The 24,171-nt window shown below is 40.1% G+C and overlaps 1 protein-coding gene across 1 annotated transcript in view; it reads right to left on the reverse strand.

Annotated features, from left to right (window-relative positions):
* Positions 1-22,885, reverse strand: part of ZCWPW2 (zinc finger CW-type and PWWP domain containing 2) — a 38,545-nt gene extending 15,660 nt beyond the window's left edge. Inside the window, exons 1-4 of the mRNA XM_060281055.2 lie at positions 22,548-22,885; positions 21,353-21,512; positions 2,354-2,468; positions 1,083-1,141 (exon numbers count right to left, since the gene is read on the reverse strand). Coding sequence (XP_060137038.2) covers positions 1,083-1,141; positions 2,354-2,468; positions 21,353-21,512; positions 22,548-22,834 — 621 coding nt within the window. The 5' untranslated portion in view covers positions 22,835-22,885. The remainder of the gene's footprint in view (positions 1-1,082; positions 1,142-2,353; positions 2,469-21,352; positions 21,513-22,547) is intronic.
* Positions 22,886-24,171: the final 1,286 nt, after the last annotated feature.

Raw genomic sequence — 24,171 nt, forward strand, 5'->3', positions numbered from 1 at the left:
GACTGGGGCCTGAGAATCTTACAGTTTGGGTAGCACAACTCACATAGGGAGTTTTACTAGTTGAAACAGCTGGCTGGGGGAAATTCACCAAGGGGTGTGTGTTTGACAATACCTTTGTTGAAGGTTTAGTTCAGCTCTTTACTCTTTCTGCAAAAGTGAAACTGATTCTCCTCTACGTCAAAACTGTTGTGCCCTGTATTGTATTAGAATTCATAAACTCATAAAATCACTGCTCCCCCCCCCTCCAGTCCACTTCATTCCCATCACATATTTCGGTCGACACCTGTCCAAAATGTATGCTGGTTACCAATTTGTATAATGTCAAGAAGTGTTACTATGGTAAGGTGACAGAAGTGTTATGTTGTTTCATTTCTAAGTGAGATTCCATATTTAAATTCTCTCTATATTTATCTCTTTATTCTCTATATTTATCTCTTTAAATTCTCATCCCCTCCCCCAAAATTGTTCACTTAAATTTTTGATTAAGCATAACACACAGAGAAAATAGGAAAATGAACGAATGGTACCAACCTCAAATTCAAGCAGATTTTAAACAAGCTAAGGACAATACTGTATCTCAAACTAGATTGCAAAAAAAATCAGGTATGAGATCGGTGAAAATGAAACAACTGTGTCAGACAGGTTATTATTATTATTATTTATTGTGTTTATACACTAACCTTCGCCTGGAGGATTCCAGGGTGGTGCACAGCATAATAAAAACAACCATTTACACAGAATAATTTAAACGTCTAAAAGCTTACAAAGCTAAAAACAACATTAAAGCACAACAGCACAATAACACTGCTAGATTTAAGGAAGATTTACCTTCCCAAAGCCTGGGAAAACTCGTATGCCTTCAGCTGATTTCTAAAAATTAATAGCGTGGGAGGCAACTGCACTTCCCCAGGAAGTGAATTCCACTATCAAGGAAATGCCACTGAGATAATGACAACAGCACCACAACAGCAGCAGCAGCAGCAACAGCAACAACAAATTGAAGCTGAAAGTGTAACTTTGGTTTGCAAAAAAGTAGGATCCACCAATCCATTAAGAATGTAAGAATACGTATTAAATCTTACATTTTTTCTGCAAATGATCATGTCAGATTTGGTTTCGGCTTCTTTATTCTTTACTGCATCTAAAAAAAACCAAACATTGGTAAATGAGCAAAAGCAATAACTGAGTAAAAATAGTTTACTGGCAAATAAAATTACTTTTCATAGTTCTAGTTACAGGTAGATAGTCGTGTTGGTCTGACGTAGTCAAAACAAAATAAAAAAATTCCTTCCAGTAGCACCTTAGAGACCAACTAAGTTTGTCATTGGTATGAGCTTTCATGTGCATGCACACTTCTTCAGATACTTTTCATAGTTATTCTGATCCTGTTCTCTGATACATTATTTTATTAAATATATAGGTATATTATAGCGGACTGCATGGTAGCTTTCTGTACTGCTATAAATACCTGCACAAAATTTCCAGATGTGCACCAAACACACACAGTTTAATCTGCTGTGGATACCAGTATATAAGCCAACTCCTATAGGCTGAGGTCCCTTTGCCCCCCTCATAAAATATTTGAGGGGGCTGAGCCACCCCCAAGTTGAAGGTCAATGCCGTTCAAATGGTGTGCATGTGCAACAACTTGTGATCAATTATGTGGGGCGGGGCTTACCTGCGCCCCCCCCCCACCCGTGGAATTGTTTTACACAGTGCTATCACCTCTGGTGGTCGTGTTTTCCAGCAGTGGATGGTTTTGGGGGGCTTTGCTGCTCACCTGACCTCCATTTGCTTATGCTGCTGCTTACTGGAAAGTAGAAGGGAAGCGGGGAGGTGGTGGGGAGGTTAGTGTCGTGGAGGTCCACTGCCAGGAGTGCCAGAATGGCTCTGCCAGCGCCTTCGCACCATGCTGACCTCACGGACTGCCGCCGCACCCCTCCTCCCAGGAAGCAGCACCAGCCTCACTATCTACATTCAGGATTACGACACGGTCAACATGGAGGCAGGCATCTACAGAAAACATCATGTGCGGAGGACCATGGCAGCACTCCTTGAAAGGACACATGTTGTGCAGAATCAACCCCCACATATCAAACGGGTGCATGTCATGAATGAGCACCACAAGTAGAAGACAGATAAAGGAGCGAGGGTCACAAGCAATCTGCATGAAGCACTTATACATATAAAGCCTTAGTTTTCATTTAATAATTTGAAATAGTTATATTACCGTATACTACAATTACTGTACAACTATATTACAATTACTAGGGAAGGAATCCTCTTTGCATACAAACAAATACAGTAATGAAGTCAATACAGTATTTAGATACAGAAAGACAGATAACTGTACCCTTTTTTGAGAGGTAGCACATTTCAAGCCTTTGCTGAGCAGAACAGGCCAGCAATTTGTTTGCTTCTTCTAATGCACTTTCATACCAGACTTTTCCCCTCTTGTATACATTTGCCTGCAGAAAAACAGACACATTGTATTAGTTTTCAAAGTATTAGTACTATGTTTCTGAAGTTACAAATACGTGCAAAAAAATGCATGGACTCAGCTAGTCTTGGGTGTGTTACATACACCTGCTGTTGCAAATATATATAATTATATATTCATAAATGTAAGATTATGAACCCATTTTAATAACCCTCCCCCAAATGGAAACACCCATTTAAAAAATAAAAAATAAAATAGCTGTCCATATCAGTTTTTAGAACTTACATGAGGCAGTCACACACACAGCTGACCTATATTTGGCAGTTTTGGGGTGACATTGAAGGACAACAAGTTGTCTATTTCTCCCATTTAAACGAGGAGGAGGATAATTTGATTTTGTCTCATAGGTCAAAATGTCTTTGCCTGGTCCTGGGTTAGATCCTGTTGGTAGAGTTTTGAACTCTTCATTTTTGGGAGCTTATAAATAAATGTAAATACGCACACCTACCTGTGAAATCCAGTATCAACTACATATGCAATCAATCTTTTTTTTAAAAAAAACCCATGTCATTTACAACTGTGTAATTTTAGCATGGGCATTTGAAATAACAGATTAACAGTGCAATTCTATACAAGTCTACTCAGAAGGAAGCCCTATTGAGTTCAAATAATTGTATCTATGACTCCAGCCCAAACCAATAAAAATATGCTGTTTTACTAAGTTTTGTACTGACTATAACTAGGTCTTTGAGAATTATCTTGCTTTGAGTGGAAAGGGAAATAAAGTGAAAGTGAAGTAAAAATAAAGCTGTTTTGAGGACTTCTGGTGTGATGAAGCACAGGTGAGAAAGAAGTCCCCTGCATTAATGAAAAAAGGAATACAGCATAGTTTAGACAAAAGGAGACTCTGTAGTTTACAGAGAACTAGGCCTGTGGAAGCTGAACTGTAGAAGCCACACAATTTTTCGCATGCTCTTGAACGTGCCCAGTTCTGCTATGTACAGAGCCATTTATTGTGTACTATTTCAATTGTTATGCAATCTCTCTTGTAGGCTTAAGGTACAATAGTTAGCAAAACTATTAGCATGACCTGGAACCTTTGAAACAATGAACTTCAATGCAGTACTTGCTGATCAAAGATTATATTGCAACTTGGTAATGCTGTTTGTTAGTACTGTATTTGCATTTACTGAACTGAAATCAACGTTGGGAAAAAAGAAGTCTTTAGAGGCAAAGATGAAAGGCTCCTATTCTTAATTTATACAATCCCAAAATATAGGCTATTATGATTAAAGAGATTTAAGTTTAGAGGGTTACCTTAATATTATAGAAAACAAATCTAACAGAAATGCCTTTAGCTTGTTGCTAGGCACCAGTAACTAAACTCAACATCTAATCCCTGCTTATGCAGAAATTGTAAATTGCATTCTCCTTGATAATAAAAGAGAACTGATTAGAAGTTATTAATAATTTCTTTCTTTTTACCATCATATTGTCAACAGACAGTCTATTTTTTGAAGCACAACTTGTTGGATTAGTTTTCCTATAGGAAGATACAGTGTGTGTAGGGGAGCGTGGAATATCAATCTAGTCCTCTATAGACAAAAGGCTGCTTTCACCAATGTTATCTCTTCAGAGAAGGGCAGGAAACAGTTTCTGCATGCTTTCTTGACTATTGTCTTGGGCCCTGCTCTTCTTTAGTTCCAGGGCTGCTCCTACTGGTACCATTAGACAGAGTGAGACAGCTGCCTCGGGTGGCAAATGTTAGAGATGGGAATCCTTCTACCATTTCCTTTGCACCTCTTAAGTTATTCTGTTGCCCTCAGGTAGGGGAGAGGATGTGGTCCTTTCACCAAGTAAGATCTGGCTTTTGCATTTGGAACAGGGAGGGTGCAATCTTGACCTTTTCTTCAAGCAGCAAAATAGCTTGTGTTGGCTCAGTTCTGATCCTTGCTACACCCATGCGGTACTATGAAATATTAAACTTGTACAACATATTTTTCTTCAACTAACACCCCTGCAGTTACTAGTTATCTGAGTCAAAAGTGCAGATAAATTAAAATATTTTGATCTCCCCCCTCCCCGTGTTTTATTTATTGAGATCGTGTAGGTAAGGTGAACCTAAATTGCAGGCTTACTGTACTACCTTTGACCAGGAATATCTGCCCTATCAATTATTTAGTTGTTGATTTACTATATTTATACAGATGCCCCATAATATGTTCTCTGGAACCCCCACAAAGCAAGCAAGCAAACAAACAAACAAACCATACCACTCATATTCAAGCAAATGTGGATTTATAAAAAGAAACACATTTTATATCTGGAAAAATGGAGTAAAGAAAACAAGCAAATTATTTATGTATACTGTACTGTACATCTTGCAGTTAAGGCATAAAAGCAGCCTGAGAAACACTTTAGAGTTCCAGTTCAAAGTTGAGATAATAAAGCACTCAACTATAGTACCCTCATGGGTTTATGGAATTCTGAAACAATCAACTCCTGATACACAAGGTCACTTTGAACCTTTCAAAAAATAAATAAATTTCATTTTCCTACCTCTCAAAAATGGTGGCATCTCTTTCTCTTATACAAGCTGACTCGCCTGTCTTGGGTATACCCCTTTCACAATAGACTTGTCTCTTTATCCAGCTCTCATGTACTCCTTTAAAATACAAATGCGCTACCAAGCAGAGTAAAATGGCTAAAAGCAGTGCTATTTTTCTAGAGAAAGAGGTGCTGGAACTGAGTTCTGGTGAGTTCCGACTGGGGGGGAAAAAGCCCTGGCTAAAAGCATTTGTTATTGAAACATTTAAGATTGCACTGCCTTGTAGACATATGGTCCTGGGCTCCCTGTTTCTCTTTAGACAGCCTTCAAACTTTTAGGTCCATGCAAGGATGATCTAAGGTGTCTATACAACTGCCAGTATTTATTGGGAGAATTAGTGTGCACAGTGACATTCTAAATCAAAACCAAAAAACATTTACGAAAGGTTTTCCACCTCAACCACTGCAAGTAAAGCTTCCAAGCACTGCTCTCATAGGGCCTAGACCAAGTTCCCAGTGCCCCCTACCCTGTAAAAAAAAGAATATTATTCTAAATAGTGGTTTGCACGACCCACTGAGGAACATCACACAATAAAAATCAACACAGTAAAAAATTAATTGCACACTTATTCAAAACCCAATTAATTAATTGTACTTATTCAAAACCCAAATGCTATATTTCCCAGGAGACCAGGGCCCTGCGGGATTTGTCATCTTTCCGCAGGGCCTGCAAGACAGAGCTGTTCCACCTGGCCTTTGGGTTAGACTCAGCCTGACCCCTGTGTTTTCCTCCCTCATGGCTTGGATTTATGGCCTACTTGAAATGAGGCTGCATTTTAAATTTTAATACTGTATTTTAATCTGTATTTTAATTAATTGTTTTTATGTTTTATTGTAATTCTGTTGGTGTCAGCCGCCCTGAGCCCGGTTTTTGACTGGGGAGGGCGGGGTATAAATAAAAAATTATTATTATTATTATTATTATTATTATTATTATTATTGTCATTTACACCTCCAGCTGCTGCCCCTATGCCTCTTAGTGCCCTCCTAGGTAATCCCACCATCCCCCAGGGGGTGGCACCCGCCCACTTTGGGAACCACTGGCTTAGACTTTTAAAAGTCAAAATACAAATGGAAACATTTTTTTTTAAGTAAAAAAACTTTTTAACCATGTCATTTCCCAATACTTAGGCCAGGCAAAGGCAACCTTGGCTCTCCAGATGTTTTGGAACTACAACTCCCATGATGCCTGACCACTGGCCCTGTTAGCTAGGGATCATGGGAGTTGTAGTTCCAAAACATCTGGAGAGCCAAGGTTGTCTATGCCTGACTTAGGCTGTGTACACACTCTCATTTACTCTGCACCCAATGCACTCTGACTGATAGTTTGGGAAGTGGTATACCCACAACATTAGACACGATCTGGTGTTTTTTTAAAAAAATGAATTACTGTGTTTTGATGTGTTTTTCTCAAGCCCAGCTTCGACCCAAATTGAGAAAAATAACAACCTGGTTGCATTTTAAACCACTAATGTGCTGTCATGAATGAGCCAGCTCCTAGGGAAAGGGTTGCAGCCAGCGGAAGACAGCAGCAAGGAACAGAGAGGATTAACTGCCACGCAGGATCAGCATCGGCTCGTGCCAACTCCCCCACCCCTTGGAATGCCGGCTGATAAGGGAATGGCGGTGAGGCAGCAAGAATGCCAGAAGCACAAACATGAGGGAAAGAGTTAAGAGACAGCCTCACAGAGAATGGGGGAGAGTAGGGAGCTGACTCACTCAGTCTGAGGTCTCAACGAATGGGAGGGCTCCAAGATAGGAAGCAAAAAATACGTATGAAGCGAAAGTTCAGTTGCTTCTGATCTCGCTGGAAGTAGGCTTAAGAAGGGTCATCATGATTAATGATGGCAGGGGCTGTGTTAGAGCTGTCCCGAGTTGTCTGTTTGTTTTGACAACAAATCAAGCTTTTTAATTAACTACGGTCGCTGTGTTATCAAGCCGGCTACTGGACTCCTGACATGTGCACACAACCTTGGTTAGCAATTCTGCCTTGGGAATGCAAGCACTTTCACAGATGATGTTGTGAATCCAGAACTTTAACTTCTTGAAGGAATATGAAGTTTCCTTAGGGTTTTGTTAAGATCTCATGCACAAATAGGATCAATGGCATGATTTTATTCTTATTTTATTCTGGGTTGGTAAAGGCTTCAAAAGGAATAGATGTGGGAATGTTATTAATCATGCCCTCATTCGGCCTTTAGCTTTCACTACTACATTAAAAAATAATCAAAGAGCCAGTAATACCACAGATCACAACAAAGAGGACAACATATGCACCCAGCACACAAACACTTTATTAAATTGTTTTTGCTTTCCTAAACTTCTGAAATAAATGGCCCTGCAACAAACAAATGAAGGGGAATAACGTTAGTCCAAGCCAACCTCAGCCAAAATGACAACACATTGGAAAGACACCAGTTTTTCCATAGAATCACTTAAGATTACAATTTTTTGGGGGGGGGAGATTACAAATTGGAGCTGTGCATGTTTACTTGGAAGTAAGGTCCAATGGTTTGAATTAGATTTTATTTACATATAAATTCATTCAGAATTGTAGCTTTAGGAGACATTTCCAAGCTTGGTGTCATCTAGCAAGGTTGAGCAGCTGTTCAGCTTCCCATTCTCGTCTCTGCGTTTGGGGAAATTAGCATGACCCGCAACAATTACGCAGGCGTTCCCAGTATTGCTTTTTTATTTTTGTACCCACTTCAGTTTCTGGTGCAATCCGTTGTCTTCAACTTACGTACAAGTCTTACTAAAATGAATGGTGTTGCTTCAGAGTAATACTTGATGAATAATGCTCTTACCCCAAGCCAAGGTTTTCTATTAACATCCTTTTAACTCCTATTATTATTATTATTATTATTATTAAACTATGAGTTAAATACAGTTTAGTATTTTTTAAACAGACCCAGAGAAAGCAATGGGATGGAATCGAAACTTAAGTCAACTTTAGCACAGACCCACTAAAATCAAGGGGATTAAGTTGGAATACATGACTAATTTAAGCATGACTATCTCTGAATCCAACCCTACGTATTCTGTATAGCTGTCCAAACCATGAAGCTGTTCAAATAGGCGAAGCTAACTTTTTAATGATATGCACCATACAAAATGAACTACTTGCTCTTTGCAAGTAATGCTCTGCATCCTCGTTGCTTGTGTGCATGGTCCTCCCTGAACCTGCAACTTTATATTTTATAGGAGCATATATATTTTATAGGAGCATACACAGAATAGAAAAGGGTAATTATTTTAATAAACCAAATGAACTACACTGTTTGTTTGCAATCTTTCAATATATATTCTTTAAAAACCCAAGCACAAGTGTTAAGAGCAAAAATTAAAATAAATTGTGTTATTAGATCTCCATAGTTGGTTCAATTAACATAATCTTCCTGAAAAATCACCTTTTTTCAGAACAGCAATATAATAAGCTAACACAAATTCCTAATTATTTTAATTCCCTTAATTGCTCCAAATAACTATGCCTAATGAAAGAGCCGTTTGCCCTTTGAATACTTGTAATTAAAAAAACAAACAAAACTATAATTATGATAGCAAAAGTAGTCATCCTTTTGTGTGTCTATCAAGGCGGATAAATGCTAATTACAAGGGAAGACGTCATTCACAACCTCTTCAGTTTGATATAGTAATGTATGTGCAACAATTATGTGCACACATAATGCAGTAATGCACACTTTAAAAAAAAAGTGTATTACTTGATTTAAGATATTTTCTTGACAATACAAGCATACAAATAATGAATTTCCAAGAAAGTTATTTACAGTACAAAGGATTCAAGCTAGTGTGTTTTCAATATACGTGTGTGCCACCTTGTGGTGAAAAACATATTTTAAAAGTTACAGGTAGGTAGCTGTGTTGGTCTGACGTAGTCGAAACAAAATAAAAAAATTCCTTCCAGTAGCACCTTAGAGACCAACTAAGTTTGTCATTGGTAGAGCTTAATGACAAACTTAGTTGGTATCTAAGGTAGCGCTGTGGGTTAAACCACAGAGTCTAGGGCTTGCTGATCAGAAGGTCGGCGGTTCGAATCCCTGCAACGGGGTGAGCTCCTGTTGCTCGGTCCCAGCTCCTGCCCACCTAGCAGTTCGAAAGCACATCAAAGTGCAAGTAGATAAATAGGAACCGCTAAAGCGGGAAGGTAAACAGCGTTTCCATGTGCTGCTCTGGTTTGCCAGAAGCAGCTTTGTCATGCTGGCCACATGACCCGGAAGCTGTCTGCAGACAAACGCCAGCTCCCTCAGCCTATAGAGCGAGATGAGCGCCGCAACCCCAGAGTCGGACACGACTGGACCTGATGGTCAGGGGCCCCTTTACCTTTACCTAAGGTACTACTGGAAGGATTTTAAAAAAACATTTTAAAAGATCATCTTAAAATTTGATTGCAAGGAATCTGAGGCACGAAAGAGCCTAACTTAAGGGTAGGAAACTTGTGCCTCCTCCCCAAGTTCTAACAAAAGGCCTGCCCCCCCCAACAAAAATGCTGGCTACATCCATGGTGAGGAGGATGCTGGACTTTCTCCCTCAAATTGTTCTTTCCTCAGATTGTTTCTCTTCCAAATTTTCTCCCCTAAGAGGAGTTACATCTGATCTCAGATATCCATTGGGACAAAAACAGCTAAAGATAGTCTTCCTATCCAAATCTGTTAGTAGAAGCTGCACTGCCTTTCAGAACACTGTGTACACCTCTGGTAACTCAATTTCTAAAAGGATAACTGGAGAAGGTACAGAAAGTGGCAACTAAAATGATTAGGGAAATAAAGCAGTGGTTTTACAATGACAGAAAACATGAGTAAGGGGAGACATGATATAGATTCATAAAATGTTGAAATAGCTGGATAAATTATTCTCTCTCTAAATTTTAGTTCCCCAGCCCATCCAATAAATTTGCTCACTCGTTTCAATTAAAATAAGCAAAAGGAATCAACTTGTGCAAACCAAAACTAAGAAACAGTGATGGCTGCTAAATTAGATGGAAACTTAGTACAGAAAGTCATCGATCTGTAAGACTATTAGCTGTGATAGTAAAATAATAATAATAATAATAATAATAATAATAATAATAATAATAATAATAGAGCCTCCATATTCAGGCATCATACTTTTAATGACCAGATACTGGGGGAAATTACTGAAGATAGCCATCTCCATGGTTACTCAGCTTGCAAACTTCCAAATATCTGACTTACTCACTGTTTTAAACAGCATGCGCAACTACGTAGGCATTTGATCTAATCTAATAAAGCAATTCCTAGGGCTTAAAAAACCTCACTATAGCACTTTCAAGATACCTCATTTGTGTATTCCAGTTTAGCCATTTCAAACTCTAATCCATTATCCAATTTAGATGACATACAGATCTAAGATGATTATGCAGTATATGTTTAAATCCTAGTTCTTAGGTTTAACTGAACTGTATTTCAGGCTGTAAATGATTTTGGAATCAGAATGAAACTTACTTTTTAAAATAAAAAGCTTTTCAAATATTCTACTTAGTAGAATTATCCTATTTTGTATTGATTATTCTATTCACATTGGGGTATTTTTCCTCTACAAAACTTATTTCTCACTCTGTGTGTGGGGGTGTTTATAACATATCAAAAAGATGAAACAAATATCTAGAAGTAGATATCTTTAAAAATGTCATTTCAGCTTAAACCAGGGTACTGCTATTTTGACAGGCAGATATAATCTGCTTACGTGACTAAACACTTCCAGAAATTGACTTAACTATTCAAGAAGTGCTTTCAAATATTGCATTTTAAAGGAAATCCATGTCAAATGAGCTAATGGTGCAACGGAGCTTCAATTATGAGGCATCATTTATTATTTAACTGAAGTAAATTTGAGGTACAGGGAGGTGGGTGGTGCTGTGGTCTAAACCACTGATCCTGGGGCTTGCCGATCAGAAGTTCAGCGGTTTGAATCCCCGCAATGGGGTGAGCTCCTGTTGCTCGGTCCCTGCTCCTGCCAACCTAGCAGTTCGAAAGCACACAGTGCAAGTAGATAAATAGGTACCGCTCAGGCGGGAAGGAAAATGGCGTTTCCATGCGCTGCTCTGGTTCACTAGAAGCAGCTTAGTCATGCTGGCCACATGATCTGGAAGCTGTACGCAGGCTCCCTCGGCCAGTAAAGCAAGATGAACGCCGCAACCCCAGAGTCGTTCACAACTGGACTTAACTGTCAGGGGTCCTTTACCTTTTTTAAATTTCAGGTACCAATGCCACTGAAATTTGCTAGGCTCAGCCTGGGAATTAACTTTGGGGGCTTGGCAATGCTTATTTCAAACTGGAGATGAGCATCAGAAACCCACCACAAATTCTTTCACAGCTCAAATTACGATCTTTGGTTAATTCTGTTCTGAAGGGTTACGCCCATGGAAGCTACTGTTGGAGTTTGAGGGTCCCTAGTAGTAGTTGCTCTCAGTACTACAGTAGTTTCTTTGGTGTGCAGTCTCAGAAACGAACTCCCTGCATATACCAGCGGCCTCCCTCCTTTCTACCTTGGCTGCTTTCTGAGACTGCAACCAGAAAAGTGCTGCTGGCAGGAAGGGTTTATTATCTGAGCCTCATATTTGCTTGTAAACAGATTTAAGTACCAGTACTTTTTAATCAGTGGAAAATTCACCAATCTCCAAAATGCATGTATTAACACCTAACAGCTATACATCTATAGCACATGGATTCCAATCCAGAATTGATACATAGAGCCCAACCCAGAAATTTCAAAGGCAACATTATTTAAACTTGCCTTTAGAAAGTGAAAATTATCTGGATTTATATACTGTATGGAACAGAAATTCACTGAAATCAATTGACTTGGCAACTGTCACTGAGAATTTTTTGGGCAGGTGCGATCGGGAGAAAAGAGCAACTGATTTCTGAAAAGCAATTGCTAGATCCTAATACTGAATGTTCAAACTTTTATTTTGAACTTTGGAATAACTCAGGAGCTTATAATTAAAATGCTTAAAGATGCACCAGCCAAAATTCAAACTAAAGGACAGATAAACTGTAAAATGCTATATGGGCCCCTAAATGGCAGCATCTCCCAGATGGATATTTTAGATGCTCATTCAAGTGTTATGATCTCACACCAGTGAGTAGGGTAAGTGCAGTACAATTGACTTACCAGCACTGACAAAAATAAAAAGATACCTGCATTTTCCTGGAGCTGTGCCAACGAAAGCCAACAAACTCAAAAGCAGGAGCTGCTGCACTGAAAACAAGTACGGTATTCAGATGTTTCAGAACCAGAAGCTGGAGTGGACTTAAAACATGATACATCAAGCCTTTAGTTAATATTTTTACTAGATCTAGTTAAGATAATTTTATTCAACTAAGCTTTCCTTAACAGATTGCATAGGATAACAATTTCTTTTTTTTAAAAAAAATGATATTTTATTGATTTTTGCATAGTAAAAAAAAAAGGAAACAACATACACAAGCAAACATATCATATTTTCCACCTACTTCTGTCCACCCTCCAAGGACCCTCTCCTCCCACAAGAGGATACCCCGGAAAACTGGCAGTCGACAGTGGTTCATTTTATGATTGAATTTCTCCCCACACCTCCCTCCCACCCCAGAAACCCCCCCCCTCTGCCACAAAGAGGCTCCAGGTTTGCAGGAGGGACACAAGTGGGTATCCATCCAACCATCTATCCAATCTTAATAAAAAGAAAAAAAGAAAGAAAAAAAAAGGAAAAGAGAAAAGAAAAAAGAAAAAAAAATATTATTAACTAATCATTTTTCATAAACATTGTTTTTATGTGGGCTTCCCCGATCTCCCTTCTATCTGATTTTCATTTTTGAATCATATTTAACAGTTTTCTTATCATATTCCTCATTCTATTTTTAATCTTTCCAATCTTATATTGATATACTATCCATATTCTTTAATAATTTCTCTTTTATTCCCATTTCTCACCCCCTCCCTCCCCCACCCCCAGAACCCCTCCTGCCAGAGTCCCAGAGGACGGAAAGCGGCAGGGGAGTGATTCTTTTTCCAATTGGATCCCTCCCCCCTCCCTGTCCCCCCACCCCAGAAGCCCCCCCTGCCACCAGGGGCCCCCAGCCCGGGGACGACCGACAAGGGGGGGGAAAGCACCCAACCGTTCCAAATCATCTTGCCAAAAACATCTTTCTAATGCTCCCAATTACTATTACTTCCTGATTCTAACAAACATACAATTTTGTTCCCTCCCTTGCCACAATTTTCTTCCAAGGACACCCTTATATTTTAGGTCCTTTTTACCTTCCCAATCTTTAATTTATCAATTATTCTCAATTTTCCCTCCCTCTCCCCCGATCACGGCTATTCCCTTCCATTCCAACAAGTTCCAAAGTCAGCAATCCAGTTTTCAATCCCTTTTTATCCATCCTAGTAAACAATGTATATTCCATCCTCCTTCATCCCTCCCCTTTCTTAACATGTTTTACAACCCAAATGTCTCTGGCCTCCCCCCAATGTTCCCATCTTGCTTGCACATTGTTTTCCTTGTGTGTTTTCTTCCCCTCAGACAGCTCTTGTTCCACCCCCTCAAAAGGAGGGGTATTCCAAATCCGAATTTGATCTTTCTCCTCTTGCATATCTACACCATCCTCGTCTTCTTTGATTAAATTGTAGTTCGATTCATATGTCCTATCATCTTCTCTCACTGTTGATTCACTTATGTCCTGTTTCTGTACATCCTGATTTGTTATTTCCATTTGCTGTTGAGTCTTATCCATGCTAATTTTTATTTCCCACAAGAGTCTCAAGACTTTTCTCTGGAAACCAGGTGCATAGTCCATTGTTGACATTTTCCCAGCTCTTCAAGGACAGAGCAGAACTAGAATAACAGGAAGTGGTCACCAATTGTGGCTATTCCGATTTCTGCCAACTGGATGCATTAAGTCCATTCCTCTAAAAGTCCATTCCACTATTTCTTTTATATCCTCCCCATCCGCTTGCTGTTCTGTCCGGGTTGCCGCTTTCGGGAGAGGGGGAGGGGCTTCTCTCTTTAACTTCCACTGTTTGCAGGGGTTTTCCAACCTTAATACAGTTCTCCCCCTTTGCCCTGCCTCTGGGGGAGAATTTTATTTTATTTTTTCAATCCTTGGAGTTGTTTATGCTACAAGCTTCCTTTCCCTGGCATCGGGTAATTCTCCTTTTACTGCTTCTTCTTTTCATCAGTGGGGGGAGATCGGCTTCCGTTTATAGGTCTCACCCCCGTTCCAAATTTAAGGTCAATTAAGAGTTTTTAAGTCCTTTTACTCACGGTTCCCAATCTTTTCAGTCCTTCTTTGGAAGGTATCCAGCGCTCTCCGCCTCCGGTTCGGAGCTTCCCTCCGCGAGGGCAACGATCGTGCTCAAAATGGCCCCCACGACTTCAACCCTTCCTGCACCGGCGCACTTATTAGAGCATGCCGGCGAGCTGGGGAGTCGGAATTGGGGCTCTGCTGAGCATTTGCCCCAGTGACGCTCGACACTGGGTTCTATGGGGTGCAGCGTCGCTCCCGCTGCTTCCCCCCCTCGCAAAGACGGGCCGCCTCGGAGCTCGAAGCAGACCCCACCGGACGGCGCTGGCGCTAGACCGGAAGCCCCCTAGGATAACAATTTCTAAATATCTCTGAAAATTATGTACATGAACATGAAATTTATTACAGTCAGAGACCAGCTTGTGATACCCAAATGGAACTACAATCCGAAAGGCAAAACAAACATTTAAAACAATATACAACAATGGATTTTAAGTTTAAAAATGTGGTAGGCATATAAACACATAAAAACTTTAAGACAGACTACCATTTCTAAATATCTATGAAAAGTATTAATTGGTACATGAACATGAAATTTATTAATTGGTAATGTTTCTAGGTTTCACATTTTATCTCTGCCAGCTCTATTTTTAAGACTAATCTACTTTATGCATGTGCAATTATTCTGGCCAGTAATTAAAAGACATGAATGTTTACTTGTTGTTGTTTTCACTATAGTGTGCTTTGTTATTATTCTGTGGTGTTTTCATATCTGTGAAGACAGTAAATCCCTTGGGGATAAAGAAAAGTATCAGGAACAGGCTAATTTCAGAAGCCGACAAAGGAATTCACAATGTCAAGCAGGTTTTGGTTCAAGTGCAATTTGTGGTAATTATATCTGAGTTAATCTTAATAGCAGGCTTGTCTGCTTATGAAGTAGAGCAGCATCCCCAAACTGCGGCCCGCCAGATGTTTTGGCCTACAATTCCCATGATCCCTAGCTAAGAGGACCAGTGGTCAGGGATGCTGGGAATTGTAGTTCAAAAGGAGGGCCGAAGTTTGGGGATGCCTGAAGTAGAGCCACTTCTTGATCAACAGAGCATCATCCTGTGTTTAGAAGCTGTCTGAATCATCTATGAACCCTACAACTAGGCTCTGTAACCACCCTCATTTCTGCCATCAAAATGTAGCACTATTGCTTGGATACATTTGAGGAGCCATTCCAATAACTGTACAGTATAGCCTAAAACAGGCTTCCTCAACCTCGGCCCTCCAGATGTTTTTTGGCCTGCAACTCCCATGATCCCTAGCTAGCAGGACCAGTGGTCAGGGATGATGGGAATTGTAGTCTCAAAACATCTGGAGGGCTGAGGTTGAGGAAGCTTGGCCTAAAAACTATAAAATAATAAGCTGTTACCTGTGCTATTAATTCTGGAGCAATATATTTCAGAATTCTGCTGCAAAAGTATAATTGTTTATGCAAAATATAAAAATTCCTTCCAGTAGCACCTTAGAGACCAACTAAGTTTGTCATTGGTATTAGTTGGTCTCTAAGGTGCTACTGGAAGGATTTTTAAAATTTTGTTTTGACTATGGCAGACCAACATGGCTACCTACCTATAATTGTTTATGGTTACCCATTCAGCTAGAGCAGGCATCCCCAAAATGCGGCCCTCCAGATGTTTTGGCCTACAACTCCCATGATCCCTAGCTAACAGGACCAGTGGTCAGGGGTGATGGGAATTGTAGTCCAAAACATCTGGAGGGCCAAAGTTTGGAGATGCCTGAGCTAGAGTATTCCTTCAACAGTAGAAGCTTACCCCCAACCCATACCTAGCTGGCCGTTAAGTCATCTGTTTATTACATGTTGAGACAGAGAATCACAACCATTTCCCTATAATACATAATCAAAAAGCTCTCCCAAAGAGGAATGTCCTGAAAATAGGATTCAGAGAGAGGGTTACGGCAGAGGTCAAATGTTGTGCCGCCAATACACATACACACACGCGCGCGCACACACACACATTACTGTATTCATATTCAGCTTTTGGTGTAGCTGCCTAAAGAAAGCCAGGAAACTTTTAAAAGCAGTGATAACAAGCATTTTAGCATTGGGGCATTTCAAGCGACAAAGCTTTTCAAACACCTGCAGTGCTATGGCAGTACAACTTGCATCTGCTGAAATTCCCTCTTCTACATAATTCTTAATGTGAACCTGGATTTCCAGAGGTTGGGCATTCCTGTCCTAAAATATGGCTTATGAATACACAAATTTGTGAAACCAATAGATCATTAGCCTAGTGCATGTTCCAAGAAAGGTTGAACAAAGAGTGTAAGCTGGTGCAACTGAAGCTAAGCCACATTTACTTCCTGCAAATAGAGCTATAAGATTATGGCCTTGAGTGGAGACAGTATGACAACAGCCAAATAAAGACTGACTGTGTATATCTGCTTTCAGGCTTTTCCGTCTCTCAGATAATGACATGGAAAAGGCCTGAGAACAGTCATCAGTCATTTCTTTAGTCAACAGTGACTGTCCTTGAATTTGGTAAGGGAAGAAGAAAGGAGTAGATTTGCAATGTCACATAAAAAGAAAACAGGCCAAGTAGAGAATGAAAGGAAGAATAAAGAAAAAAATATGATGGAGTTTAAAAGATCAATCAGAGGACAGAAGAGCATTTATTGATAGGCAGGCATTTGAAGCGGAAATGGCAGAAATAAGAGGAGATTTAAGGGCGTTTTATCAAACTACTAAATGATTGGCAGGAGATTTAGCTACAGAAGAGTTCATACAATAAATAGGAAGAAACTTTACCCACACTAAAAGGAGCAAAAGAAAAGATTTGAGCAGCATTTTTATGTTGTACCAAAACTAACACTTAACTTTGATAACATAAGAAGTGAATGGATCTTGACATTTGCTATTTGAAAACCATTGCTGACAGCTGAATATTAAGGAGGTAAAAGAACATCACACCACAATCGCTCAACACAAGTGAGTGGTGAAATCAACTTAAAACCAATACAGTTTTTTCATCAGATTGAATGGGAAAGTGGTTACAATCAAAACTTCCCAACCGTGATGCAACTAACCACATAAATTGAATTGGGACTCCGGAAATATATTGAAATATATTCTTCAAAACCCTCTCCAGCCACAGATGCGGGCTTACAGCAGGTGATGTGGAAACACATGCAACTGTTCTAACATGTACAACAATGTGCAAATGAGGAAACAAAATGTATACACAGCCTCTGATCCTGAAGCTAACATATAGCCCTTGTGACTAGTAGAAACCAAATCCGTAAATGCAAAATAGACACCCTATTAATGAGCTAGCATGTTTATGGAAAATCCATCTGTTGGTAGACAGCTAACTTGCTCAAAACTGTTAGTAAAGGTATGTTGTGTCAGGGGACCACCAGGGGTCAGCGGAGAGTCCAGGAAGGTGGGACCAGGGCTCTCTGAGGTGGAAGCAGCCCGGGATGTTAGCGCCTTGCAACATCCTCTGGAAAGTGGTGCAGAGCAAGAGGAAGCGGAGCAGCAGCTTAGGGATGCTGAGAGTGCAAGGTGTCCGGGGTGGTGGTGGAAAGGTTTGGAGTGTCGGACCAGAGCCCTGGGGAAGGGGAGGCTTCAAGGGAGACAGCACCGGCTCAACAGCTGAGCAGCTCGGGGGGGGGGGGGGAGAGTGCTCCACTAGCCCCATCACCCCAGCAGTGTAGAGGGGAGAAGCGTCACAAGGAGAGAAGGAGATTCAAGGCACCAAGGGTGTTTTGCTGGCGGAAGTCCTGCCATGCGGCACTTCCGGTTTCTGACTCGGACTGAACGGTCATGCATTTTGATGCTCTGTCTTGTACATATGTAAATAATAAAACTCTGTAAATACCAGACACAGAGTTTGGAGTGCCTTACTCATGAGAAAGCAACCAGCACCATTACATGTTGACAGTTTAATTCATCCTTTATTTTATAAACGTTTAGACTGCTTTTTAGGCAAGATTGTTTCCCAAAATGGTTTATGTCAGGGGGTTGTTGCGGCTACTCTCGAGTAATGATGCTCCAGTCCGTGCTGTCTTTAAGAATTTTATTGTGCATACTATTTACAGTGCAGAGATAGCAGAAAACATGACCACCTAGTCACTTTCAGAATCCAGCAATGGCTTCTGTCTGCTTCAGGGCCAGCATAAAAGACTGGGCACCCTGAAACGCCGCCCCTTAGCCCTACGTGTGGGCGTGTGCCTCAATTCGGGCACTGGAATGAGAGGTCTCCCCTCTTGCTGGCTGGGGTGGCGCCTGGGCTCAGATGTCTCGCTGAGCCCCTCATCCGCTTTCCTTCGACCAGAGCGCTGCCAAGGCTCTGACGCGTCTCTGAGCCCTTCCTGCCCGCTCTGTTCCCCAGAGCGTTGTCAGGGCTCGGACACCTCACTGAGCCCTCCCTCCATACCACTCCATTCCTCATTCTCTCCTCCTGACCCGCTGCTAGCGCTGTTGCTGGGCAAAGTGCTGGTCAGGATGACGGGGGGAGGCTCCCTGTAGGGAGTCCCCCTGACAGTTTACAACCATAAACAAATACATGTCCATAAAATCCATCAGCAACATTATTTTAAACTGTTTAATGTATCCAATTCCATCCCCAAACCATTTAGTCCAGCATACCGAAACAAAAAGCCATATACAGTGGTGCCTCGCAAGACGAATTTAATTCGTCCCGTGAGTCGTTTCGTATAGCGAAAAATTCGTTAGGAACACATTGAAGTGCGGTTTCCCATAGGGTGCCTCGCAAGACGAATAAAAAAATTGTCTTGCGAGGCACCCTAGGGGACGAAAATTCATTTTGCGAAGCGCGCCATAGGAAACTTCGTCTTGCGAGTCTCCATTGAAATCGCAAAACGCATTCGTCTTGCGAAAAATTCGTCTTGTGAGGCATTTGTCTAGCAGAACAGCCCAGAAGAACCGCATTCAATATCTTAGGTTAAAAGGCTTTTATATAGTTATACTACTGTTGTTAAACACGTTATATTTTACAGTTGAACTCGAGATGGGTAAATAACAATATGTTATTAGAATCTTGTATTTTGCAGGGAGGGGTTGAGTTGTGGATTCTTGCTGTGTTGACATTGTGAATAATTAAACACTGTGGCCAACTATGTATTTATTATTATGAAGCAGTTATATAACTCTTTTTTTTGTATTTTGTGGACATTATTTTATGTATCTAAATTATGCTAACATGATACTGTGCAGTAAAGCACCCTGTGGCCTTTTAGCAAAGGGTGGTATATAAATTTTTTACATAAAATGAAATAAACCTGCGTCTTTAAGCTAATTTAAAGTTAACAAGAGATGAGGATTGCCTAATCTCCGTTGGAATAAAGTTATATAATTGGGACATCTATCTGCTGTTGGCCTAGATGAGCAAAGCATGTTCTGAATTCCAAAAGTCAAATCTTGTGCATTAAAGGTAGTGAATGAACTGTAATTCTCCAGTTTTAGAATTTATCTAGACAAACTGCAAGCTAAGGCTGGTTGCTCTCCTCCGCTTCAACTTCATTCTTCTTGCCACAGTATGAGCTTGAAATAAATGTTTGTCTGGGGTTACAAGAGTACCACATTACTGTGACTCTGTCTGTTACTATTTCTTCTTCATCATCATTATTTTTAAAATCCAGTTTAGGACCAGATTTAAGGCTCTCTCATGTTGGCTCCACAAAGCTAGGAAACTGGAAGCTAAGGCTGATATACCACATAATGGATGCACACCATACTGATGTAATGCAATATCACAAATTGTGCTTACTTACAACTTACCCTCCATGCTCCCATACTTTTCCTTGGTCTTTTAAGCCAAATCCAGATGGTGAGGATGAAGTTCTAGGATCAGCAAAAATGCCCCACGTCTTAGTCCTGTACTGTATTGCCTTATGAAGCACCAGAGCCTTACTGCAATGCTAGAGCAATCTTGTTACAGGGAATCATCTCAGGTTTCCAAATATGTCTCAGATTTCTAAAGGTTGACAAACACTTGCCAAACCATTGCACCCCTGTCATATTTCATAACTAAATACTGTAAATAGGCATTGCACAGAGCATCCAGTATGTAGCTTCTCTATATACTGTGGTAATCCTGGCAAAAACTCTGCTTCAAAAATCAACCTGTGCATATCCTATCTTCCTTTTTTTGCCCACAGTTGCTGCCAAAGCCCTCAACGATGGGACATGAAAATCTTAATAACCTTTTAAACGCTGCTCAGAACCTCACCAAACCAGTGAAAGATTGCCTTCCTTGGCACTCCTGAATAAAGTGCATCTGTAGTTTTCGTGAAAGTTGCTGCACCTGTGGCAATTTTCTTTAGACCAATTTAGAATTTGGTATATTTACAGACCCCACCAGGTAGATCAGGTCCAACAGGCTTCACATTATTAGCTCAATATACGTATGCCATTTACATAGATTAATATTTAAGGTTTATAATAGCAGAACGTTTTCCATACAGAAGTACATGGAATTTTTAAACTAAATCTACAGCCACCAAACAGAACTGTGATTCTTGCAAGTTTGAATCTGTGTATTATTTAACATATGGGTGGTGAAGTCATTTCTAACAATATCAACCATCCTTTGGAGAAATGGAGAAACCAAATTCATTTCTCCAGCTACCTCAAAGAGAGGATTGGTGGAATTTTGGCCTAATAATTCATCAGCTGTCGGGGTACAAATGCCTAGAATAAAGCAAGCAATAAAGAAATAAAAACTAGTTCTTTCAAAAATTACATTGCTGACCATTCAAGTGGTAGGTGTCAGCTGCCATACATTAGAATCTCGTCACAACACTATAAGTCAGAGGTAATGCTTCTGGGTGTTCTGTATAACCCTAAAGAATTTGTTGACAATTCTAAATTTTCAGCATCCCAACATTCTGCTTCTATTAGGTGTTTTTTTTAAAAAGTTATGGGGGAAGTTCATATCTAGAAGATATGTATTATGTAGTTTTAAAGTTATGATCAATAAGAAAAAAATACAGTTTTAAAAGCTCCTACCTTAAATGAGCTAGGATAAATGCTAATGTTTTTTATAGCAGCCCAGATCCTAGAATGGGGTTTTCCCAGGAATTCTACATGATGACTTTCAACATCTCCATCCGAGTCGTATGTTACATACTGTCCATTAGTAGGATCAGGACAAAGAATGGCAGGCCATCTTAAAATAAAATGTTTTTTAAAAATCAGTTCAGGGAAAGAAAAAGCTTATAATACATATGCTCTGATTTTTTTTTTTACTCAGAAACATCAATAACTGGCAACTTCTCTCTCTCTCTCTCTCTCTCTCTCTCTCTCTCTCTCTCTCTCTCTCTCTCTCTCTCTCTCTCACACACACACACACACACACACACACACACACCAGCACAGGGATCTTTAATAACTTGTCTTTCAAAATACTGTAAAGGCACATTGCAGAGCAATCCTATGTACTTGATGGGGATCTGAAGCACAGCATTCACAAATCCACAGTCTGCTAGTTTGGCATGGCCAGGCAGGAGCTGTGTGTACATGGATGCTTTCATAATGTTGTAAAAAAATAAAATGAAATCCTAAAATAACCATGCCAGCTCCTCAACTGTCATAGTTAAATGCTCACTTTGGGAGCATGTTGGGAGAATGAGGAATACTTAAGTCATCCAGGTCCAAGCCCATGCCTGACAAGCTGTTGGAATACCCCATTTTGGAGCCCACGACTAGTGGGAACAATGCTAGTGATACATTTACACCCATGGAACTTTCCACAGGTACACTGGCGTGGAACCTCCAGGGCTGACCTGCTGGCAAAACGCCCTTTCTGCTGGTGGAGCAGCATTTCTGTCACATCCTATGACTCTTTAGCCAGCCTTATGGGGAGTTTAGGATTGCTCCCCTACTTGCTTTCCCTGTTCTTGTCGTAAGTTTGGAGGTAAGATTTGCTTGTGCTTATCATGAACAATCTTTTTTAAAAAACAAACAAACAAACTTGTTTTCCACTTTCTCCTATTTCTTTCTGAAGCATACTGTTTTGGTATACTTTTTAACTAGGCCTCCTGAGACAATATCAGAACAGAATAACTGGAGTAGAATGGAAAATTGTTTTGTCCCCCATTCTTCAAGGCTAGGATTGTTTTTATGTCTTCTCAGACTACTGCATTCAAAATATACAGTGAATCTGTGTTACCTGCAATTAAATGTTAACTTTTTAAAACCTTACCTTGGCCACGGGTAAATTTTCACCAAAACTAAGCTTCCTAGGGGAAGCTTTGAATACACATATTTTAATCCATGTTTTTGAAACTGAGACTCCCCTGGAAAATGTTCTTCAGAAACAGAACAGTTGTTAAACCAAGGATCAGGATTCATATAACAATACCATGGTTCATTAGGAGCAATATGCGTTGCATCATCATGTGGTAAGAGTCTCCATTTTAAACAGTTGCTGTTCTCACACTGCACCCATACTTTATCTAAATAAAAATTATGCTCTGTTATAGAATCCATATAATATAGGATCTTCACTCTTACAGGTCACCACTTGATGAATACTTGTGCCTGAAATATAAAGAATAGAACAGGATCAAATTAACACAAATCCAAAAACCCCAAAACAAATAGCTACTATTAAACTCCGTTAATCATAAAGCCCTAGCTAAGCTCTCAAAAGCAAGTGATAGTTGACTGCAGCTTGATGGAAACTGCAGAAAATTAGCACATATCGACCTATTTCCAGGGTAAACTAGAACATCTACTAGTCAAAACATTTATGAAGAAAAATTATGTGAAAGGGGTGAGGAAGGGGTGAACTTTAAAAGAACAAAGTAGATACCAAAATTAAATGCCAACAACCCTTCATCACTATACCATTCCTAGAAATGAAGACTGTGAATAATAAATGACTGCACCGACACCTTCCTTCCCTTAGCACAAGGATGAAAATCCTGCAACCCTCCACAGGCTGTTGGTTGTTATAACAACCAATTACTTACTGTTTCTGTGAAAAGTCATTTTGCATATAAGCTCTAACTCAGTTGTCTAGTATTTGCATTATATTGCCATTTAACCCCAACCTTTACGTTTTCCCTTCCTTTACAATCATGTTTTATATGCATATGGTAAATGGGGGAGCATTGCTCCATGCATCTGATGAAGTGGGCTCTAGTCTATGACAGCTTATGCCATAATAAAATTTGTTTGCCTTCAAGGTATCACTAGACTCCAGGCCAACCTTCTCTGATCTATAGCAGATGTTTTGGACTACAATTCCCATAGTCCCAGACCATTGGCCACACTGGTTGTGGCTCATGGGAGTTGAACTCCAGATATTGAACTCAAATATCTGGAGAGCCACAGAGGGTCCTCGCCCTTGCCTTAGCAAACGGTGATCAGCAGCGATTGATCTTCATTACATACTGATGGCTGTGTGGCCATTGCTCACTAAAAACCATGGCTATTGTAGGCCAAAAAGGATTATAGAAACAGGGTCATTATATGAGGTTCTAGCCAGAGAAAGTGGAATCCTTGGTTAGCAGAAAGCTAGGACACAAGAGACTAGAGATACTGGTAGTAGTAAAGCAGGTGAAGTCCCAGCTGAGACAAAATGAGTACAAATGACTGGTACAGAGACCACAGCTCAGTGAAGAGAGACAGCGAAACTCAAAAACTGGTGGGCAAGAGGTGTATCACTTTCATATTTTGTCTATCATTTCAATACCACAAAAGATGGGAATGAACATTCTATACCCAAAATAAAAAATAAATAAAATAAATAAAATTCTCTCTTAGGAGTATATTTAGGTTGTCAATCTGCAAGCTGCAAATTCAAGCTGTACTTTTCAACT

This window comes from Zootoca vivipara, chromosome 11 (genome assembly GCF_965207765.1).
Source record: "Zootoca vivipara chromosome 11, rZooViv2.hap1.1, whole genome shotgun sequence".
In the NCBI taxonomy this organism is placed as follows: Eukaryota; Metazoa; Chordata; class Lepidosauria; order Squamata; family Lacertidae; genus Zootoca; species Zootoca vivipara.